Source organism: Bombus impatiens, unplaced genomic scaffold, assembly GCF_000188095.3.
Source record: "Bombus impatiens unplaced genomic scaffold, BIMP_2.2 scf_0311, whole genome shotgun sequence".
NCBI classification, from domain to species: domain Eukaryota; kingdom Metazoa; phylum Arthropoda; class Insecta; order Hymenoptera; family Apidae; genus Bombus; species Bombus impatiens.
In genome coordinates this window covers 123,216-147,306 of record NT_176730.1, presented here as the reverse complement: position 1 = coordinate 147,306, position 24,091 = coordinate 123,216, and the positions used below count along the sequence as shown (strand labels likewise).

At 41.9% G+C, this 24,091-nt stretch overlaps 1 protein-coding gene across 1 annotated transcript in view; it reads right to left on the bottom strand.

Annotated features, from left to right (window-relative positions):
• Positions 1-21,580, bottom strand: part of LOC100742098 (protein phosphatase 1 regulatory subunit 12A-like) — a 182,054-nt gene extending 160,474 nt beyond the window's left edge. Inside the window, exons 1-3 of the mRNA XM_012384848.3 lie at positions 21,300-21,580; positions 20,461-21,204; positions 19,107-19,750 (exon numbers count right to left, since the gene is read on the bottom strand). Coding sequence (XP_012240271.1) covers positions 19,107-19,750; positions 20,461-21,204; positions 21,300-21,580 — 1,669 coding nt within the window. The remainder of the gene's footprint in view (positions 1-19,106; positions 19,751-20,460; positions 21,205-21,299) is intronic.
• Between the last annotated feature and the right edge of the window lie 2,511 nt (positions 21,581-24,091).

Here is a 24,091-nt window from a genome sequence, read left to right as displayed (position 1 = left end):
GCCGAGTTGAATTATTTCATCGCCACCGAATCGTCACGTTTGGTTATGACGTGTAGAATTATACTGGGCGTTGCTCTACGATCGTGTAAGAACATTAATTATTACATTGGCGAGTGAAAGTCGCGTAGCCTTGCGCTGTGACCGAAATTTTGTCTCTTAGAGCTCATCGACCTTTCTAACGCCTTTGAAAACCTCCGCGAGCAAATAGGTCGCGACGTTAATGTGGCATCGCGTTATCAGCAGTCCATTGAAAGATTAAGCTTCTATGAAGTACTCGAATAACGCGTTCCAGTAATAAACGAGCTTTGTTCTGAAGAAATTCCAAATTGATCGTTTGTTTATTTCGAATCAGCTCGTCGTATTTTTTCGTATTAGCTTGTCCCAAAAGTTTCTTTCGTGTCATTAGGGAATAATAATAGACGCGCAATATTTTCTGTTTCGACGCGAACGAAACGTATCCGACGATAGCTAGAGGACGACTGAAGGAAATAGCTGCGTACAGGTAGCGAAATACACTTTTGGGACAACCTAATAGTAACGGAAACAGTAACTAAATAGTAACAGTATTATAAATCGTGGACGAGGGGCCTGGGGGGTGTCAGGCGAATTATAAACACGCGGTTGCGGAACATGTGGTGGGGCTAAGACAAAAGACGCGAGGCTAAGACAAAAGACAAGCAGTTGCTAAGGCATAAAAACGAATTGACAGTTATCGTGAGTTGAGAAATCAGGGAGTGCGAATTGCGTTGTCGAAAGAGTTTTGCTAGCGTTGGATCCGTGGTGACGAGAGTTGCATATTAACGATCTAGTTATTAATACGATATTATGATTAGTTCACGTTAAACAACCATCGTTTCCTGTTTAATCGACATCTGTTTAATCCATTTATTGTAAATAAACTAATTGTAGTAAAAATCCTACAATAACGTACTGTACTATCGAATTATATTTTTTCACCTAATAGTATAATCTTATTTATGCCGGATACTCTCTACTCAAGAGGTTAACGATCGACGACGATGGAAGATCGTCTCGGATCAACGCACGGATCCTCGAAGCTGTTCGAAAGAGCTGCGCGCAGAACTGTGAGCAAAATCGATGTTCCGGATCACGCGAGAGAGACGCGCATAAAACGCAAAAGCCAGGGGAGAACTCGCGTTCAGATGACGTTTGATTCCCGTGTCGTTCTTTTCACGATAGCCAGGGGAATACGAGTTGGAGTACCGCGTGACTGGTAACAAAGAGCACGGGAATACTCGTGATTACGGGGACCAATGACAGCCACGAGCATTACAAACGATTTAGAAGTGTTCGTTACAGTGCAGTGCATTGATTTAATCCGCTGGCCTCGTCATGGCGAACGAGATTTCGCAGTTTCGCTAATTGCACCGTTCGAGGAATTCTAAACGTTCGAGAGGACCTTTCGTAGTTCACCCATGGCTGGAACATTGTGCATTTCATCGACAGTTTCGTTTTCCAATTACAATTGCACTCGATTCGATTAGGCGAACCGCTATATGAAGAATCGAATATAGTAGGTTGTCCGAAAGGTTTCTTTCGTTTTATGACGAAACAATAGACGCACGATGTTTTTCGTTTTATATTATTTTGTCGAATTACGTACGATACGTTTTGTTCCGTTGAGATAAACACCGCGACATTTCGCAGACTTGCTTTCACGTTTGTACGAAGGTGCGTTGTTGTAAAAAAACAGGTTTGCGAAAGAAAGACACTTTCCGGACGACCTAATAAAATATATGCAAGCAGAGGCAATTCGACGAGTGTTTTCGTATTATTTATTCCGTATTGCGGTGAACTAAAGTTGTAATTCTACGGGAGCTTGAGAAAGTTTATGTCTCTATAGGGTTCAGAAATAACTATGATCGATGTTTTAAGATAGTACATAGAATTGTTTGGAAGTTTTATATTTTATAAGTAACCACAATATTCAGTGGAATCGTCTGAGATACCAATTACATACAGGCTCGAGCAACTATTCCATTATTTTATTTTATAATTAAATTTATTATTAGGTTGCTCGAAAAGTTTCTTTCGTTTTATAAGAAAACAATAGACGCACAATGTCTTTTTTATTTTATATTAATTTATCGAATTATGCACGAACGTACGAATAGAAATAGAACGAAATGGATCTCACCTAATTCAATAAAATAATGTAAAACAGAAATTGTTATTCATCTATCATCGCTTTATGAAACGAAAGAAACTTTTCAAACAAACCTAATATATTACGCAATTATTTCGCTATTCACCGTATACTATTTTTATGTGAAAATTATATTTCCTATAAATATCTTGCAATTTGTACGAACATCTTTAGATTTCTTTTCAATTTTACCAATATAGTAATAACGTCGTGTAATTACAAGTTTTTACAAGTATTTATATAGCTTTATTATACATATCTGTACGTGTGGTCAGTGGAAAACAGCCAAGAGACTATCGGACATAGGACAGCCGCGGATGACTACTGGTCGATGGCCCAGTACTCTGCACTTGGTACCATTTTCCTACTCTGCACCCTTTCTCTGTCCCTTTCCTACCCTTTTTCGCTGCATTCGCCCCTCACTCACGCGGTAGTGGGATAAAGAGGGGACAGGGAGAACGGATTAAATCAAAGGGAGAAGGGTCTGACGCGGCATCGGTGTCAGCGCATCAGGGTGTTTTCAACTGTACGTACACACACACACACACAAGCTTGCCTGGTTAATGGGACGCGTGGAAACGACGCGACGCGTGCCTGGTTAATTAAGGGTTTGCAAACTAATCGCCATTTCCCGGATATTTTTGCTTCACGTTCGTGCGACCGGAGCACTTGAATTTTCTTCCTGAATTTTGACACCGTAATTCAAATTTCGTTTGCCAGCCAGCAAAAGACACCTATTAATTATCGTGCTGCGATATATTATAACGTGTATTAATTACAATGTTGGTTAAACATAGTACTCGTGTGTCCCTCATTTCGGAAATTTCATTTCCTGTTTGTTGGCAAATTGATAGAACGATAAAAATATTAATACAACGAGAAGGTAGATAGCGTGCGTAGCATAAATCTCGTTATCATAGCTAAGTAACATAATGATATTGTAACACGGTATACGAAAGTGAATTAAACGAGGCAAATTAAATCAGGAATTATTGTTGAAATAAGATTTAGAAGGTATAGATACGTAAGTAGACAAGACAATTATCGAGTCACGTTAAATTTTAATAATTTAAGCTCGAACAGCGATAACATTTGCCTGACGATAATACGAAATGGCGTAAGCATAAATTGGGGTTATACATTTTCGCAAAAGTTGTTTCTTTAGCTTCTTTTTTTATCCATATCACTGTCACTTTCGACGTAGCTCCGAACGATCTGTGTCAAGGGATTAATTCACAAGTTGATTGATTAATCTTGGGAATTCTATCTGTAGACCGGGGCGACCTAATGGAAAAAGTGCTTAACAAGTTGTGCTTGTAACTGGTCGAAGAAAAATGTTAATCGACCTATAGGCTGACAGAATCGATTATTGAAAATGTAGCAGAAAATATCGATATTCTATGGAAAAACATATAGCATAAGTACAAGAGCAACGAATTAAATTTGATTAATTTTTGCTATGAATAGAATAATTCGTTCGATAGAAAATAAGAGATTTTCCCTACGACGTATTATATCAACTCTCCGTTTGCAAAGTAGGTCATTGACGATTCAGGATATCTATCTTTGAATTCTCTTCACTCTTTCGTAGCTTTTACTTTTATCGAAAAAAATGCCAAGTATTTGACTCAACGCGAGATTACATTATAATACGATGTAACAGAAAGATTGACGAATATTTCAGAATTTCTGCATATTTTTTAAAAAATTGAAAAAATAATTTCAAAAGTGGGATTTCGAAGAATCTTACGAAAGACCACTTTCCTTCGACCATAGCGGAAACAAAGAATTAAATAATCCACGAATAATCGACAAGGCTCGAAAGTACAAAAATTTAAGCTATCGAGAAATATTCCATTTACGACAGAACATCAAAATCAGCGGGATTAGTAAACGAAAAAATTCCACAGAAATGGCCAAAGATTATCAAAAACATATCTTTTCGAATAAACAAACATGCGTCGATGTATAGAATTAAAATACACGGCTTTTAGATAGCGAAAAATCAAGTTTCCTAATTGTCCGGTCACTGAATCCAACGTCAAATAAAAAAATCTCAACTCCTGAAAATATCAAAGACAGCGTTTCAGAATCTGCCTGTCCCCCGCCATAACAATAAAAATAGATCGTAAGAAATTCGTGGAATTCCAAAGTCCACCTCGAACGATTCGGCACTAAAAATTTCATTAAACGACTAGGGAGGTTTCGAAATGGTAACGCGTGCTCCTCGTCACGACACACCATGAAACTCGTGTGTTTCGTTGCGTGTGAACGTGAACCTTAATGTGGCGCGGCGCGGCGTGTGGATCACAACGTCATAAATTCGAAGGCAGACAGGGCCGACACGTCGCTTCAGCGCGTAGAACGTCAGCGACAATGACGCAACACCAGAATGGTAGGGTCGACGAACCCGGCTTCGAAATTGTGTCACGTGCTTCCCACTACAGATTACAGCCTAGACACTCCATTAGACGGCCGCGCGGAAGAATCCCTATTGATAAAAGGCGGTAATTAGGCCGAACATCCTGTTTCGCTTTGCGTACACGCGTCAGCGACTACGTACACGCACCTAACGCCATTAGATCGAACAACCAACCAGTCCAATCACCCGAGTTCTCTCCACTCGCACTTTTTCTAGATATAGCGCGGTAATTAACATTTACATAAATCGACAATTAATGCCAACGGGATTGGAATTTCCGGACTGTCGCATCGAGGCGACTCGCCAGGAACGTTTCGACTATCGTTGGAATTCCGTAGAATTATCCACGTGTTTCTCAGTGTCGACGATGTAGGAGATTTCTCGAGACAGGCTTTTTCTTTTAGACATCGATCACGATAGAATCGTCGTATTGCGATTTCGAATAAAAGAGACGATATCCAACGCCTGCTGTTTTATATTAGAGTCGATGGTTCCGAATTTGTATTGATCTTTGGTAGTTTGAAAATGTATGTGATACGATGAATCAGTAACCTCGTTACGTGTTTTTCGAGTAACTTTCTGAAACGAACAACTCGCTTTCGGATGGAAGAAAGTTACAAACGTGGGTAAATTTGTTTGCACGTATAACAGATTTTTTCTCTGTTTCATTTTTCATGTTTCATGTTTATGTGTACATTGTTGGAAAAATATTTTTCTGATGAACGACGATGAGGTGAAACGTTAAAGAAAGAAAATCGCGGATGTAGTTATATTTAATAATGGTTACGTTACAACTTTCATCAGCTCGATTTTGCACCGTAGATTTTGCACGGTAAACACGATACATCATCGAGTTTGGTTTTTCCTATATCCGTGGTAAGTCAATCGTACTCGCAGCGTGAGTTTATCGCATTAATTCGGAATAGAGACAGCAACGTTGTGATATCTCACGCTATAACGTAGGTAGAGGCACCCAGCTTGCCCATCACGCACGACCATCAATTCTCTCGGGAATTATTATTCTCAAAGAACTACCGTAACGTGCCAACTCCGCGGCAATTCTTTACCGAATGATTAGGAAAAATGACTTCTCGTACACCTAGTTCGCCCTCTATCGCGTGTTACCCATTAACCAAGCTACTTGAGGATCCTTAATTAATCATAATACCTGGACAACCATATGTTTCCAATTTATCTTGCGAATAATTACATTCGCCTAGAAAATGTATATCCAGATAATTAAGTTATTTCTTTACGACGTTCGTCGAGTTTCGCTCAAAGTTGTCTTCCGTTTCAACTTACACAATGGATCTAAGAATAACCTAAATCTAAAATGTATTAGGCTGTCCGAGAAGTTTCTCTCGTTTTATAAAGAAACAATTTTAGTTTATTGAATTATGCACGAACGTAATGATAGAAACAGAACGAAATGGAGCATACGTAATTCGATAAAATGATATAAAACAGAAATTGTTGCTCATCTATTATCGCCTTACGAAACGAAAGAAACAACCTGATACAACAAACACATCGTACAATTACGAAAATTTTTCAATCGGCATACGTTCTGTAAAATTTAACGCGTTAACACTATTATTAATAGAAGATTCAATATAGATACATAGTAACATACACACGAATGATGAATGACGAATTAAACGTCTAAATAAGCATTTGTCCCTTAATACGAATCTCTTTGATATGAATACATTGCATCGGATAAGTAGGAAACCAGAAGATCAAATAAATACTGAGATAAAGACAAGCTACGCGATATCACGGAAAAATGACCAAATGTAAGATCGTAAAGAACTAGCTTGACCGGAACAGTGAAAGTATCCGAGAAGCCTCAAACGTTTTAATCCACTGTGGACTCTGCAGAACCAGTACTCGAAAAGATCATCTCAACTTTTTCCGCCCATTTATCAGCTACACCTCTTCATCCTCCACACGCGCACGATAATCGCGTACAGTGACAAACAAGGTGTCCGAATTAACCGGTAGCTCGTCTTCCCACCGCCTCTCAGCCTAACGTATCCACCCAACACATGCGCAAACCCGCGTACACAAACCGTATCCAACGAGATTACGTATATTAACGAACGAGAAAGCGCTCTAACTCTCCGGTTAGCTCGTTTTATTTTTCCTTTCGGCCGGATTCTCGTTCGGCATGGCTGAAAGGTATTTCCTTGGTTCCGGAAGTCGCATTATTCCTCCTGGCTGGAGGCGAGGGCCGAGTGGAGTCTGCCGGTATTATAGGGCCGGTACATATAGTTCGCTGTACAACAGTCAGTCAATACTTTATAGCACGAACCAACTTCCCATCTCCCTTCTCGTTGTTTCTCTCTCTCTCTCTCTTTCTATCTCTCTCTCTCTCTCTTTTGCCCTTCGACGTCCCTTTTACACCCCTTCTTCTTGCCCACCCTTCTCGATCCCATCCTCATCCTTCCTAGCAAGAAGAGAGAGAGAAAGAGTGAAGGGTACCAAACCCCGACGTCGTTTTCCTCTCGTCCTTTCTTCCAGCACCGAGGGCAAATACGAGCGCGCGACGGTTTCTACGATCTCCGATCGGTCTCTCTGTAGCGGTGCCTCGGCAATATCCCTCGTATACAGGGTGTCTGATGGTAGAATCAGGTAAGAAGTGATTCTTCGTAAAAAAGGATAAGAAGAAAACGTAGAACGAGGTTTCAAGAAATTTCAACTGTAGACCTTAACGGCAGAGTTTATGGTTAATTTTATTACATCGAGTATTCCAAGGACAAAGAGAAATATCGATAGGCTAATGTAAGACTACGATATGGTTCATTGATTTAATTCGCACAGTTCGTTTGTATGGAATATTACAGTAGGCATTTTCAATAGTTTCCACGTTACTGCATGAAATAAAATAAATCTTCAGTCAAATACGATAAGAATCGACGAGAAGCATTAGGTTGTCCGGAAAGTGTCTTTCTTCTACAGACACGTACTTTACAACATTTATACAAACATGAAACCCAATCCGTCGAACGTTGCGATCTTTATTTTGATAGTAATATTTTTCTAATAATATAAAACGAAAAATGTTGTGCATCCATTATTACCTTATAAAACGAAAGAAACTTTTCGGACGACCTAAGATGATAGTAAATAGCAAGTTTCGTATGACAACATTTCATCCTACATTATCGACTTAATTTTTCACGAGGTATCATCCCTTGTATCGTCAGTTACCAGACCACCCTGTATATCCCTTCCAGCTCCCTGGAGGGAAGGACGAAGAAGAAACGTGAAACGTAAAGCGACGAAGGGCTGCGAATTTGCAGCGGCGAGCTTCAAGTGCATTGCCACCCTACGAATAAAATGGGAAAAAGCGTCGTTGCGTGTCGCCCGTAACTTCGCTATTTTCCGTCCGTGACGAAAAGACCACGAGTATCGGAGACCTGGATGCAGCTGCTGCCTGCCCCTGCACCCGATCATACTACTTTACTACTTTCGTTTCCGTCATCTGTTCCGCTTTTAATCTGCAATTCGCTAAGCTCGTAGCATTTCTACCCAGTATTGGAATATCTCGCTGTGTATTTACTGTTTTACAAGTTGGCCGTGTGATTAACAGCGTATTACGTACACTTGTGTCTATTCGCGTTGGAAGATTTTCTTAGACGCTTTAGAACATGGTGACTCTTGTTTCGAAAGAAGGTGAGGGAAAAAAAAGGATCGATTTAGTTAGAGAACTGGCGGTGTGGCTTGACAAATTCAATTAATTGGTCGGCTAGACTGATCAATCGAGCTGTTTAGGTGGCGAGTCCCCTTTGTCCTTGATTCTACTACCCTTAAAGTTATTCCCGTCTATTCCGCTGACTTGTACGTTACTATGGTTTCCATAGCTTCGAACGACGTACGTTGCAAAAGGTGGAAAATTTGTATTTCCACGACGACGAATATCTCGTTGAACGAATAGAGTCGACGGGAACGCGGAATTATTATCATTAGGTAGGTACCGTGCGTTGCTGAAAAGAAGACTAAGGCACAGGGGTAAGAGAGGTACTGCTCCGTATTGTTCACTGTGGCGCGCGTTGCTGCATCGTTTTATTTGTATATATACTTATCTTCATGATTGCGTTGATACAATGCTTCGTACAACCAAAAATACGACAATGCTCCTTACTACAATTTCCTTATAACACCTCTTTTGCTTACAGTATCGATTTCGAAGATCCCAATACCTGACTATTTCCCGCTACAAATTTTATCGATACAAATTCCAATATTGGACCATCTTCGTCTGAAATAATTAAAACATTTACTTTTTTTCTTTTTTTTAGCGAATCGGTCTATCGGTCCAAGTCGCGAATCTCTTTATCTTACTACCTGAGAACCTAGTCCTGTCTATCGCGAAGATCTCTACGTTACGCAATTTCCTACGGCTTCGAGCAGTATAAATCCGAATCCTTGGAACGTTTCGTCTGAAAGTAACGATAAAATCTTTTCTTTTAACGATTCAGCAAAGATTTAATCGGGAAAAGTTTGCAAGCGCTAGCAGAGAAGCCAGTGTTCCTTCGACCGCGGCAGGGTAAATCGACGAGAGGCGAGTATCTAGGTCTGTGTAACGATTTTTAGAGTCCCGACCCCTCCGACAATCGTCCAGCCCATAAAAAACTTGAGGCACCCCACAGTCAACGCGCTGCGCCAGGGTTTCCATAGCGACCAAAGCCCTTTCGCGCCCCTCTGTCGTTGACCTATACCTACGCCGAGCTACCCTTAGAATCATGCTTGCCCTAAATCTATTAGACGAATTCAAAGATACTTTCACCGCTTGGAAATATCACGCCCTAACGAAATAAATCACGGGTGGAGCCCCGTGCTGAGCCAAATGAGAAGAAGCGTGTCATTGCATACACGGAGGGAGGGTAAATTTTATATTAGGCGTTGCAAGTAGAGAGCACAGAGGTCGTGTAACCGGCCGTCTCTGTCTTCCAGATTGATTGATATAACTGGACGTAACTGGTGCTCGTCGTTTTCACGCTCGATCCGGTTTATCGACGCGGACAAATTAGAGACACGATGTACCTGTACATACACACGCACACCTCTTTCGTTCGGTGCAATTTCCAAGTATGAATTAAATATCAGCGGGGAAGAGTATGATGTATCACAGCCAGCACGTTATTTGCACTGAATAATTTAGATCGTGCAGTTTACGCAGTTACGTGTCGCAAATAAATGACTGTTGCAACTGGTTTCGGTTGTCAAGTTTGGCGTATTCCGTGGAACGGAAGAATTTGTCCCGACGACGGCTCAAGATAGTTTAAATTAGCATCTTTTTATTATTTTTTTATTAGCAATGTATTAGCATATATGTATACACGTTTACGTCCTCGCAGGTATTAGAATTGGAATTAAGGCGCATTGCGATTTTGTGGGGGGCGCGATAATTAGATCAAACTATTAGGAAGATTATTGGCAGGTCAAAATTTTCTATTCGTGGAATATAACGTCCAATTGTAAGGTGTGAGAATTTGTGGAAGTTATTCGAAAGGGTTACACACGACAATTAAATTAAATTACATCGTCCTGTCTTAAATTTCATTGGAAACGTTTTGAACGAATTAGGTAAAAGAGAACACCTTTATACGCCAGATTTATAGGATTTTTATAGAGCCAAAGTCAGAACGAATTTCTCAGAATCAACGTTTCACGCGTATGAAGAATTCTTATTCTTATTGTTTTACGTAGAATCATCTGCTTCCCGATTTACCATCGCGAACAACCTGTGTATTCTTATTCGCTGAAAACACACATACACGCGCATAATTGTAAAAAAGACTGAACAGATCCGAGAAGAAAATTACACTGTACTTGAGAAAGCTTTAATCTCGTTCGCCCCCTTAAGAAGCCTTTAATTTCGACTTTCGCTAATAAAAGCGAAAATAGTTAAGCGAGGAGAATGGTTAAAACAAGGCCAAGTATCCAGTTCATAATTCAGTTCGTAATTCACTTTTAAAGATGAACGGAGCCGTGGGTCGCAACGAGGGGCCATTATCAAGCGTCGTCGGTCGTCGAGGGAAATTTAGGCGTACGACGAGAAAGAAAAGAAATCGGAAAGAACAGCCAAAGAAGAAGAAGAGGAAGAAGAAGAAGAAGAAGAAGAAGAAGGAACAAAAGTTGGTCTCGCACAATCCAGAAAGAAAGAGAGAGAGAAAGAGAGAGAGAGAGAGTGTGTATGTGTGTGTGTATGAGAGAGAGAGAGAGGGAAAAGGGACAGGGAGTGAAGCCAAGCGAAGAAGTACGCCGACATCAGACATGCAGCGCCGACAAAAAGAAAAACGACCAAGAAGACGAAGAAAAAAAAAAGGTGAGAGCCGCGGAATCGTAAATCGAGAATTAAGTATGACGGCGAGCGGTAAGACGTATATAAATTTTCCTTGCCGATGAATAATAAATGGCGGGGAACCGGGGAATACAAGAGAGGGAGAGACAGTACGAAGTAGAAACCCGCGTGAGCGAGCCGCGGAGTGTGCGTGTTCGAAGCTGAAGAAGGGCGAAGAGAAGAAACGAGATGGTGGTGAGAGGGATAGTGAAAGAGGTAAAGAGCCAAGACAGAGAGGCAGACGGGCAGAGAGCAGAGAAAGGAAAGGGTGTGCTGACGAGAGAGATTCGAAGGAGAATGAACGACAGAGAAAGGGAGAAAAAAGGAGGAAGAAACGAGGATGAGAGTAGAGAGATGAGAGAGAAGAAGGAGCGAACGAAAGGACGTTAACCCTTTTCTTGTTTCTCTCCAGCCCATCTCTCCGTTCCTTCTCATCGCAGGAGTGCTCCTTTCCGCAGGAGAGTTACCTACTCTTTCTCTTTCTCTCTCCCACCCTCTCTCTCTCTCTCTTACTCTCTAACGTTTCAGTCACTTTTTCCACCTCCTGATCTTTTCTCTTTCCAACCTTCTCTCCGCGATTCCGTTCGTTGTACCAGGTCGCCTTTGTGCCACCCGCTTCTCCCTTTCTCGCTCACTTGTTCCATCTTCTTTACACTTTTAAGGGACTCCTTCTTTCTCTCGCCAACAGTCCTCTCGCCCCCGTTCGCTTTCTTATTCTCCCTTCTCGACGAGGGGAGAACAAAAATTACGAATCCGCGAGGCATTTGTCGAGAGCCACAGCTCGATCGAGGGGTTTCACCCGGCCGTGCTCTCGCGCCAGCCGTCACGTTTCAACCACAGCGAAAATGTTTAACCCTTGCGTTGTCCGTCACGAAACTACGACGTGCGGATTTTTTAAGTATTTTGAACCGATGGTTTCGATCTTTAGTCGAATCTTAGATTCGCAGCTTTATCAAGCCCCGGTTCGTATCATTGGCTTACAGGCGAGTGACGAAAATTTGGTTTCAATTACTTTCGTACGATATTATCGGGTCAAATTCATAATAGTATTTCTCTGACTTAACGATCAAGGAGCAAAATTTGCTCAAACTTGATAAAGAACAAGAAGAGAGTTCGTTATATACGACATAGAATCTATGACAAACCATACAAACGCTGAGAGACGCTGGCAACTTCTACGTTTAAATCGGAAAACCGTCCCCTTTCTTTCGACACTTTTACAATTCCAAAATTACAGTTTCAAAATAGCAATTTTTATTTTTCATCGAGTTAGACGTTTAAATGGCGCGTGACAGAATCTCAACAAGACACCCGCGAGGCATCCATCGTCGTCCAAAGTAGCTGGAAGATGCGAAGCTCGATGATCATCGGTTAGCGATCAAGATTCGTAGATTACGAAGTGAGAACACTTCTGTGAAAGTAACGGGGTTGAAAGATCGCGCGAATCTTAAAAATAGCATGGTCCGGGTCCGTGGCCATAAATCAAATTTACATTACTGTCTTTAACGATACAGTTTACGCGGTGTGCACTTTAGCTCTGGAAAGAGAACGACCCCGAGAAAGGACCCCCGGTGAATAATTACCGCGGAACGAAAGCGCAAATAAATCTGCATCAGTGGGCGGGAAAAAGGCGGTGCTCGCGTTTCGCAACGCGCCGCGGGATCGCACGTGAAATTCCTGGGACAGTTTGCATATTTTCGCGTGACCGTATACGGGAGACGATGGAGGCCGAGGCTTGGTTGCTTCAGCGTGGGAATGGGAACCAAACTTTCAGACGGTTGTAATTATTAGAACCAATTTGTCCGCCTAATAACACGTCATTATACTATTACAAAGTCGTAAAGATAATCATCGTGTCTACCCGGCTTTGCCAATCTATTGTTTCACGGCCTAAAGGTTCCTCTCTCTTCTTCTATTCCAGGAGATTCGTCGTTAAAGATCGTGCGTGCACAGTGCACGCGTAACGCAGCCTCCGTCACAGATTATCTGGCACGAATCGATCAAGATCAGTTACGTTGCAACTCTACGTCGCTCGATTTTACAACAAGAAGGAAGGATTAACGCGAGCAAAGTGGGCGAATTAAATCTTCGAATAGTGGATAAAATAATTTGAACACGATGCAAAGGTACGTTCATCTGTTTTAGAACTCTTTGACAACATTTTTCGAGAACTCTTTTTGAAACATTTTGATCTCTCGTATTATTATTACTCCTTCGTAGATTTCTGAACGTCTTACGATCTTTCGCAATCGTCTCGTATATGATACAAAGACAAAAAAAAAAAGAATAAATATTGGGGTCGTTGAGGATGCTTATCCTGGTATAACATGGGTTAAAAAAGCAACGTTACGTTATAGTCGTACACATATACGGTTCGGTACGTATAATTGGAGTTGAGGATCGTCGCGTGATGGCTAAACTCACAACGTGTGTATCTTGACGAATTCAACGGCGCGAGAATAGCGCGAAACGTTTAAAATAAAGTCGCCGCGGCGGTAAATTTATCGTTTCGAACGGGAAATCTGTATACCCGTCCCTTGGGATCCGCGCGTCGCGTCGCGCGATGAAAACCACTAAAATACCGGACTGGAATTCGTACGCGTCTCCACGCAAACTACCACGAAAACTACCTGCCCTCCTTGTCACTCACGTGTCACTTCTCTATAGCGGTGAAAATAAGGTCGGGTTTTGGAATACCTGACCGGTTAGTCAGACCATTTAGTCATTCCTCTTATACCGGGTACCCGGTATCGCCACGCTCACCAGAACTCGCCTTTGGGAACTATCCAGATCACGAATTAGCTCGTAAAAAAAACGCCTCGAGGGTTACAGAAGCTCACCGAAATAAACACGTTAAGTAACGACATCGGAATACACCCGGAGACTGTACGTTCGCGTGCAACCCGCGTTTTCACACGATGAATTTCGCATACATATTTCCGCAACAAGCAACAGCGAGTCGTCTTTGGTGGAACGATTGCGCAGCAAAATGTTCGATCTTCTCTGTTCCATGGTGACAGAGCACTGGTTGCGAATGTTTTTACGTGTTTATTGTTCAAGGCAAGATTGGGGAAAACTTCGTTTACGTGTCCTACAAAGCGAGAAATTGAAGTCAAGTCAAGATACTTGTATCAATTTCATTTAATTGGCTGGCTCGATCATCGTCTCCACGACAACTCGTATCGTGTGAACGAAAAATTACAGATACACAAGGAATTTAATAAATAATATCAGCGTAAGTATCAGCAGGTGTCTTAACACTTACGATCGACAGTGTATGCCACTTACTATAATACTGAACTCTGTTGTTCTCAGAACACAGTGTCATACGTACAGTGGCCATATGAGTGCATACACACGTACATATTTAGAATTTCGTTAAGCAGACAATCGTAGAGTTACAGGTAAGGTTCGCTCGATTTGTAAAACGTTCTTGTATATCTCTAGATGAGAATGGAATATTCGTATAAATTTGTTATTTATCTTACAGGAAAGTCACAAATAAATAATTTACCTTTAAACGATGTCAAGAGAGAAAGATTAAATGTAAACGGAATATAAAGGAATATGTTTCATCTATTACGAAAGAGAGGAATGGAGCGAGATAGAAAATATTGGGTTAATCGAATTAATCACGAAACACACTATCACAAAATGCATATTTCCAACGTTATATAGGTAAACCGACGATAGTGTTATCTATATTCATCGGCGGATAGATAGATCAGCGTAAAGATTTCATTTACGACAACACGCACACGGTAAATTAGGCCTGTTAGACCGACACAACGATCTCGGCTATCTTAATGCAATAAACTCGAGCAACGCGATCTTCTGACCTTGATTCAGCTGAACTACAATTGGACTAGCCGCCTGTTCCTGGAATGCGGAATTAGACACGGAAATCAACATGAGAACAAGAAACAAAGGCAAAATTTTACGTTCCGATCCGATCAATTCCAAAACCAACCACCAGACTCCGATTCTTTTGTATAAATTCATGAATTTCTGAATTAAAAAATACATTCCTGAATTATTCTCTGAATTCGAGTGTATCGCACGATAAATCCTACATTATATTGCGTTCATTGTGGAAAGAAAAATTCATCTCGAGAGAAAAAGCAAGAAAAATGGTCAGTTATTGCCGCGCCATTGCTTTTTGTTACTAACATTTCTAAAATCCCCTCATAAATTCAAGATTAAAAACTATATATATATTCCAAGTCATTGAACTCTTCTATAAATTCTACGATTCTTCTTTTCCATAAATACGATGAACCAGCCGACACGAACAGTAACAGATTCTCACACCGTTAAACTTCCCACAAATTCTTCTACGCTGTTATATAACATTTAGCGCGATATTTAACGAAACTCGATCTAAGAAAAATATATCCTACTCTTATGCGTTAAATCGATCAATCCGCGCTTTTGCACGACGAATTCCACGTACGATGGCCAATATTGTTAAATTTCTTACGCACGTGCCTGTGAACATTCGCAGCCATTGTTCGTCACGCTGCTTATCGATATTATTGGAAAAGCGAGAAAAACGGGGAAGAAGGTAGCGCGAAAGTTTATAAAATCAGAGGGAACGTGGATTTTAACCACGGTGAATTTAAAGAAAGCGATACAGCTGACTTCAAAGAAGCATGAATCTTTGGTACGAGGGTGCGTTAATTAGAAGAAGCAATGAATCGTCGGACGCGGAAAAAAATGGAAGAGGCACCAGAGGCAGGGTCGGAAGATAGTAAAGAGAAGGAAAGAAAAAAAAAGAGAGAAAGAAAGAGCCGGAGAGACAAGGGACCGGGCAGAATCTGGGAATGTCGAAATTTTTGGCGCGTTGCCAACGCGCGGTTATCTTATTATGATCAAGCGGAATTAACGAGCTATTTATCGAGATTACACACAGCGATATGCAACATTATAATCTAAAATAAACCACCGGTCGGTTCGGCGGCTTTATCAACGCTTTTAAAGCGGCATTCGCCAAATACAGATATCCCGATGTTATTGCAAACAACGGCGACGCGACGCCTATAAAACACCGCGACGCTTCCCCAAAAAGCGGATCTTTCTTTGTACTTGGTCCGTGTGTATTCGTGAATTTCGACGTTAATGAGTGCTCGGTCTCGTTGACACGATCATTGATTAGATTTGTTTGTTCATTGACTCGAAACGATCTCAATACGTTTATTGTCATTGCGTATCTTCGGTTGAGATTCTCAGTATATTAGAACGCGTCATTCTCTTTTAGATTAAGACGATTTTGTACACAATGGAATTTAATCGCTCAGTGGGATATGTACGTACGTACGTACGTATGTGTACAAATAGTTGTAACGAAGAAGCGTTAGATATTTACAAATAGAGCGAAAATATGTAAACATAGAAAAATTATGAATGTACAGGTATGTTGAAAATACTTCAAGTAAAGTAATATCGTAATACTCTGGGAGTGAAATCTCTATTTACATGTTTTTGCCTACAATAATAGCAAGCTGTAATTTTACGTTCTACAAGAATTACAGTTTATTCTAAATTGTTACTATACCGAATTGTTATCTATCGAAAAGGATGCAACGAAAAAGTCGTCAAGGTTGCTCTGAAATCTGTAATACAGAGCGAAGATGTGTATGATACAACGATGACATAAAAATTCTCGATGCACAATATACGTACGCGTATGTAGGTCTTCCACGATTCAACAATCTCAACACAATGGTTACAGAAAATCTCCTAAGTACTCGATACTCCTATTAAGAAATAATTTACGGTAGAATAATTCCCAAGATTCCTATTAAAAACTATCTGCCAAAAACAACGGTAATTTACAAAGACAATAATGCAAACTATAATATTGGGTTGTCCGAAAAGTGTCTTTTACAACAACGCACCTGTATACAAACATGAAACCTAATCTGTCGAACGTTGTGATCTTTATTTTGATAATGGATCATACGTAGTTCGATAAAGTAATATAAAACGGGAAATATTGTGCATCCATTATTTCCTTATAAAACGAAGGAAACTTTTCGGCCGACCTAATATGTCCAAGAAAAACCATCCAAATCCCAAGATCTGAAAAACTCGGGGAGAAATTCAAGGCTGATCCTAGAGCAAGGATCTCGCATCCATCGAGCTGAGAGCCGCTTTCCCCGATGGTAGGTTTACGCGGAACGAAGCGTATAGGAAGATTGACGAGGAAGGTACAAGGTTGGTCGTGGCGAAGGGCGACGCAGAAGGGCAAAAAGAGGAGGTGGCGAAGAAAACGGCGTGATATCGCCGTGGATTCGGCCGTGTTGTTCGCTCGTCCCATTCGCTCGGACGGACAAGGACACGATGAAAGCGGGCCGATGTGTGCGACAAGGTAAGAGAGCGAGACGAGCATGCCGAGAGAAGAAACGAAGTCGGCGGTCGGTCAGTGAGCGAAAAGAATAGCTGGCTGATTCATACGCGAAGTCACGAGCCGTACGTCGTACGCAGCCGGCGTACGGTCGTGCAAGCGTAATCAAAAACACACGAGATGCGCACGTCTCTCACGGCGAGCTTGCCTTCTTCTTCCACCTCTTCTTCTTCTTCTTTCACTCCCTTCTTCATCAAGGTAGGCTTCGCACGCTTTTATACTTGAATCCTTCCTTCCTTTCGCCAACGACGCTTCGAGTTAAGTTTGTATTGTAACACGGTGAACGTGAACTATTATTTACATAATATCGTTTGGAGTAACCGTTGTTATTAGCAGGTTCTAACAGTAAGTTGGAGTTGGAGTTTTTGATTAAACAAGCAATTGATGTTTATAGGTAACTTTAGGTAATTTATACCGACGATGAATCAAAACTAATTTATACGATCGAATAATTCTTAAATTTTGTAGCGGTTGAGAAATATTTACAACTCGTCAGTTTCAGCTAATTGTTTCTTCGTTATTTCCTATTTACTGTCAATTCTACGATACATCGTATAACTGTTGAATTATAAGTCGATTATCAAATGTGCGAAAGTTACGTGATTTCAATATTTGTAATAAAAAATAATACGTATAATATGTGAGCAATAGATATTATGGTAGTACAAGTACTGTTTTTCGATATCATTGAATAAGATCAAAAGCAAAAGTACATAATATGCTGCTCGAAAATGAGAAGAGAAACGTGTTTACAGGATATGCTCTCTTTTTATCCCGCCCTGCATCCCTTCCTTCCTTCAAAGGGTTGAAACGAACGAAAAGCTTAAAAAGGCAAAACTCGTCAAAAGGAAAGCGAAAAAGTAGTCACTATACGAACAAACAACGATCTTTTCCACGCGTATGGGTACAGTGGATGCGTACTCGAATCAACTTGATGTTTTGACGAATGGAACGTTCGAGGACTGCAATGTACAACGCTCGTTCAAAATTTATGTATCATACATTTATACATTATTATACAATATTATACATATTATACATTTTAATTAATAATTATAATAAAAATAATAAATCTAATGGTTGTCTCAAAAGTTTCTTTCCTTTCATAAGGAAACAATGGATACGCAACATTTTTTATTTTACGTTATTTTACTGTTCCATTGAGACAGAATGGATCATACGTAGTTCAATGAAACAATGTAAAAGAAGAAATGTTGCGCGTCTCTTATTTCTTACAAAATGAACAAATCTTTTAAAACAACCTAATACATCGCCGTATTGAGTTCATCAGGTCAGAACGTCAATTGGCCGGAATACGCATCCATCGTAACCACAGCCTAAGACCTAAAACGAAAGGACCCAGAACGAGTAGAACACGAGGTCATAGTGAGACGCGCGAACACAAGCGGCACGAGACATCACGGAGACGAACGCGAGGTAGAAAGACTTGGAGGGCGAAGGGAGAGGGCAAGGAGAAAGTGGCCGCACGGTTAGAATAGTTAAAAATAACCTGACCAAGGGTCCTGCGTCGAGCTTCGGTTCCTGTAAACACGTCCATGGGGAGAGGCACGGCAAAAGAAGCAACGCGAGAGACACGCGGCTCGCGTGTAGCCTCCGACAGAAAGAGACGAGCCGAGCCGGCCACAGGTCGGAAACTCTCTTTGGTGGTCGGAACGAGAGAGAACGCCTGTGCGTAGAGACGCAAAGAAAAGAGGAGAAAAAGGAGAAGAAGAAGAAGAAGAATAGATTTCGTGGTACTCACGTGCTTCCATAGAGGTATCTTGACTCGGTGGTGGTAACTGTGTGGTCGTCGGCGACGTGTTCGTGGTCCTTGCCGTAGTCGACGTAGACGATGAGCCTTTGGCTTCTGTTACCGTGACCTTGACCTGTTCTTCGCCACTCTCGGCCTCCTTGTCCTCGCTCGCCGCCTCTTTCGGCCTCGAGCGTGTCCTTACGTTTCCAGCTCCCGACTCCTCATCTTCAGGATACGACCACGCTGACATCGGCCTGGCGACTGTTGTGGTCCACTCGACGACACCACCACCACCACCTTTGACCTCACCACTACTACGGTCCCCCGCGAACGCGAACCTATCCCTGTCGTCTTTACGAGACGAGATATCTACCTCTACCACTTTTTCTTCGTCTTTAGCCTTCCTGTTGCGTCTACCAGCGGATTTACCCGAATTTACACTTTCGTCGTCCGATAATCTAGGCACAGTTCGATGAACCAAACGAAACGACGTGTTAGTCCAAGGGACTGGTAGTACCGTAGTTACCGTAGTCGCCGTTTTTGCTGTTCTTCTTGTTAACGTCGTCGTCTTCGTAGTCGTCTTCGTCGTCGTCGTCGTCGTCGTCGTCGTCGTCGTTGTCGTCGTCGTTGACGTCGTTGCCCATAATCTCACTCTATTAGGGCGGTATTATTTTCCGTGGTAGACATCAAAGAGGATTTCCCGCGGGCTCATTGTATCGCAGCGATAATTCCTCGTTATTAGGAGCGGCGCCGGCAGCGTTGGTCTCATGTCGGCTTACCACACCCCAAGTGCCGAAACAAATCCTCGCCAAATTGGAGCCGATGCAAAGGAGCAAAGACGCCACCCGGCGATGACAAAAGGGGGGACGCGGATCGTCGCGACTAATCCCCGTGAAAAATGCGACTCAGGTGAACCAGGTGAGAAGCTGACGAGAGAGGGAAAATCGAATTTTCAGCGAGCGGATCCGATCGAGTGTTCCTGATCGGATAGAAATAATTAGATACGTTTAAGGGTGGATGCATGTGGGGATCTCGCGGTAATTCGGTGTTCGGGCTGTGGAAGAGCATTTTTCTCGACGATGAATGAAGAGTTTTGGGCCGGTGGCTTAGAAAAATTGGCGTGAAAATGATTGTAGGTTGTTCGTGGGGATTTGATGTTTGGGACGAGAAATGATTTTTTTTTAGAGAGGGAACACGACTTGGGATTGATTTTCTATTTATTGTCGTCGTCGTCGTCGTCGTCGTTATCGTCGTCGTCGTCGTCGTCGTCGTTGTCGTTGTTGTTGTTGTTCCCGTGGTCGTCGAACGATTTTCGTTCGATAAGGTATCACCGACAGCGTCCTCGAAAGCCAACGATGATAACGTTGAGTCACTGCCAGTTGTTTCGCTCGCGGTAAAGATAATACCGCCTCGACGAATTTCTGGTTCGACTCCGTCGATATGAATCGAAGATGGTTCCGTGTTACCAGGACGAAAAAATCTCGTAGCCAATTGGTATGGTTCGACGGGGCTTAAAGAGGATGATCCTCGATCATCGAGCAGGCTCACTGCGGCGACCTGTCGCCGTCTCGACTTGGTCCTCTCGTGAGCCAGACCTCCTCCTCCTCTTCCTTCTTTTCCGCCTCCTTCACTTTCTTCGCCTCCTCTTCCGCCTGCTACTACAGGGGAAGAAGGATCCTTCTTTCCGATGGTATCGATTCTCGTTCGTTCCCAGGCAGAGAGCAACCGATCCCCGTCGAGACCGTTCGGGTCTTCTCGTTCGCCCGGTAGCAACGATACCTCGTGATAATCCAGTTCTCCCTTCGAGGCGCTCTCGTAGGTTGGGTTCTCCGGATGGTGATTGGAAAATCGACCCTTGTAAATGGCTCTTCGAAAGGAAGACGGGAACGACGATGATGACAATATCGATGATGATGACGACGACGACGATGAACGGTCCGTTGATCGAGGCAGAAGACGAGGAGGCGTAGCATCGAGGGACACGTGCGGATCGGAAACCACCGGTGCAGCCGTCGTCGTGCACGCTTGATTACCAAGAACACCGACGACCAGAAGAAGCAGGGGCAAACCCACCCCCGCCCCCGTGGTGACCCCCACAACTCCCGGCCTTACAACGAAAACTCGCGAGGCCGTCCAGTCCAGCTGGTTATAGGCCGATCTTGTCTACAGTGGATCCTTTGAATTGCAATATTTCCAATACACCTTCTTCTTCTCGTTTTTTCTTCCTTTTCCTCGAGATCTGTCGTCTCGCTATCCACTCCAAAATTCCTCGACCCCTCCTCCGCCTCTTCTTCTTCCTCCTCCTTCTGATCTACATCCAACCTCCTATTATCGTTCCTCCTTAGTAAAACACCTGCTCTCACCTTTATCCGGAACCAGCTCGGGCTCCGTTTGTATCGACCCGACTCCAGGTGTCTCTTTTTCTTCTTTTTCTTCTTCGTCGCCGCGACAACTGGTTCACCCACGAGATTTCGGTCTCGCATTTATCCCGTCGCGTGTCGAACGTTTCTACCGAGGTATCCGCGTCGCGCCAACTCCACCGACGATATCGCTGCTACGCGATCGCGCTCCGCCATCATCGCGAGTCGTGCCGATCGTTGTCGCGAACGATCGCCGGACGAGCATTCGCGAGTACACGCGCCTCCGCTGCCCGCCCTGGCATTCTCTGTATTGTTCGTTCCTTCACCGCACTCGCGAGTTTCGATCCAACGAATTTTCGGAAAATCGACCCCAGTTATCGGTCTCCAGGAGGAATTACGACGTATCTGTAACAGATAGTAATATAGATTTGTTATTACAGGGCATTAGTCTCGCACGATTTGTTAATCGATCTTATTAAAAGTAATATTAATCGACTCTGCTACTTGTTAATTTCTTGGCTTCATATGGTATATACATAAATACGCGAACTGATGTTCGATCCTCAAGAAACAAATCACTCAATTCGAATAACTTGATTTATATCGCTTAACTGTCAGGTAAGTTGGAAAACCGGTATTTCTAATATCATCAATAGTCTGTACTTTTCAATTTATGGAGTTGATCGGTAGCTCGATTAAAGAAATTTATGATGATATGCACGTCTGTAGTTAAGGATCAAAGAAATTATTCAAATACATATTAGAGTACGTATTAATGAATTTAAAAGTCTTTTTACGAAGCTATGGATTGAAAAAAAAGCGAATAATTGGCAGCAGGTTTGTTATCATTTGTTTCCGATACATGTAACCACTCGTACATGTGTGATATGAACAGCTGCAATTTGCGACAAGAAAAAACAAAGGAGATAGATACGTAATAAATTCGATCAATGGAACGCAGAGAAACAAGCTCAAAAGTCTGTCTATACAGATACGCTTTGCTTCGTCTGATATGAAAGTACAATTGGGTGTTTCGATTATGCGTTCAGATAAAATGAAAGAAATAATTTCGAAGCGCGAAGGCAGTATAAGCGACTAGATATCGTCGATTGCGCAGAAAATCCTACGTTAAAATCTATATTATTTTTTAAGCATCTAGAAACATTAATTTACTAATTTTCATTAGAATTATGAAAAAAAATGAAAAAAAAAACAGGAATCTTGGAATACGAATTGTGACATCATGCCTACTCTTGCGAATTATTCGATAATAACATAGAATAAGACCCATCAAGAAGATAATAATAAAAAATTTCTCTTAAACGTTCTCAACAAAAAAATCATTGTCGCTCTTGAAATAAGTATTCTAGCTACATTTGATCGGCTACATTCAACGTCACTCGGTATCTTTGGTCAAAACATTAAAAATCAAATTCTCTGATTTGCACAACATACCCTATACGTATACGTCGAAAATCGAGACTCTAACGCTAAAGATCGCTGGAACAAAGATATGGAACACACAACGGTATCAAACGATAAGGAACAAGAGTAGACGGTCACGTGATAAAAAGAAAGAGTAGCGTGCAGCATGCACTGTCTCATTCTGATCTACGAAACCGTGACTTCTATAACTTGGTAAAATACGAGTAAAGAAATAGTTGACGAACGGATGTCGACTCATTCGTTTCGTACCCTCGTTTCGTTTCCCCTTTACATCCCTCTTTTGTCTCTACGGTTTTGCTCGCGCGTGCAACCGACCATACAAGATACAATATAACGAGACGATGTCCAACACACGTGAAACGCGTCCCTCCCTTCCCTTGCTTTTCTGTAAGACGAGTTCTCGTGCAAGCACGCACATACAGCATAAAAATGAAAATGTTGCCCCGCGGAACGTGCACTCGAGATTTCGAGTGTTGCTTGTCGAGATCTACCTCGCATCGCGTGGATTTATTATTTATGCGGAGGATCGGTGAACTCTGTTCCCTGTGGCCCTTTACACGTAGAATATCGTGGCCCTTGGCGGTAAACGCGAATAAATATAATGGCCGCGCGAGAAGTAATTATTCTGGATGCATAGTCGGCAACAGTCGAGATAAACGCTAATCAGTATTCACGATGTTGTTGATAAAAAGAAAAACAACGATAACGATTGATATCACGTTCGTCGAGGCGACGTCATACAACGAGCTGGTGCGGAAAGTTATGCGATCCAGCTGATACACAATAACTTATAAAATAATCTACTAATAATAATGAATTAAGAGACAAGTTACCAGTTATAGGTTAGAAACGTTTATTTTGTAATTTTACAATTTTACACAAAATATGATAATTAGCTGACATGTACATAATTTGTAAAATCTATCCGAAGCCCTTCATCGGTTTCATTCGTATCGAACTTGGCGCTGTTACGCGAGAGAATCTATTAGAGTGTTTGATAAGCTGTAATTCGTAACTTGTACAATTTCATTTATGACACTAGTTCAACCGTGCCCTGATTTGCGAAGTCGCATGGGATTTAGAACTCTACTTCTTAACTTAATTAATATTCGTCTGCGTGAGTGATGCCATTAATATTTTCCTTTATATGTTCAAGGCTGACAGAAAGCAAATATGTATTTAATCCGA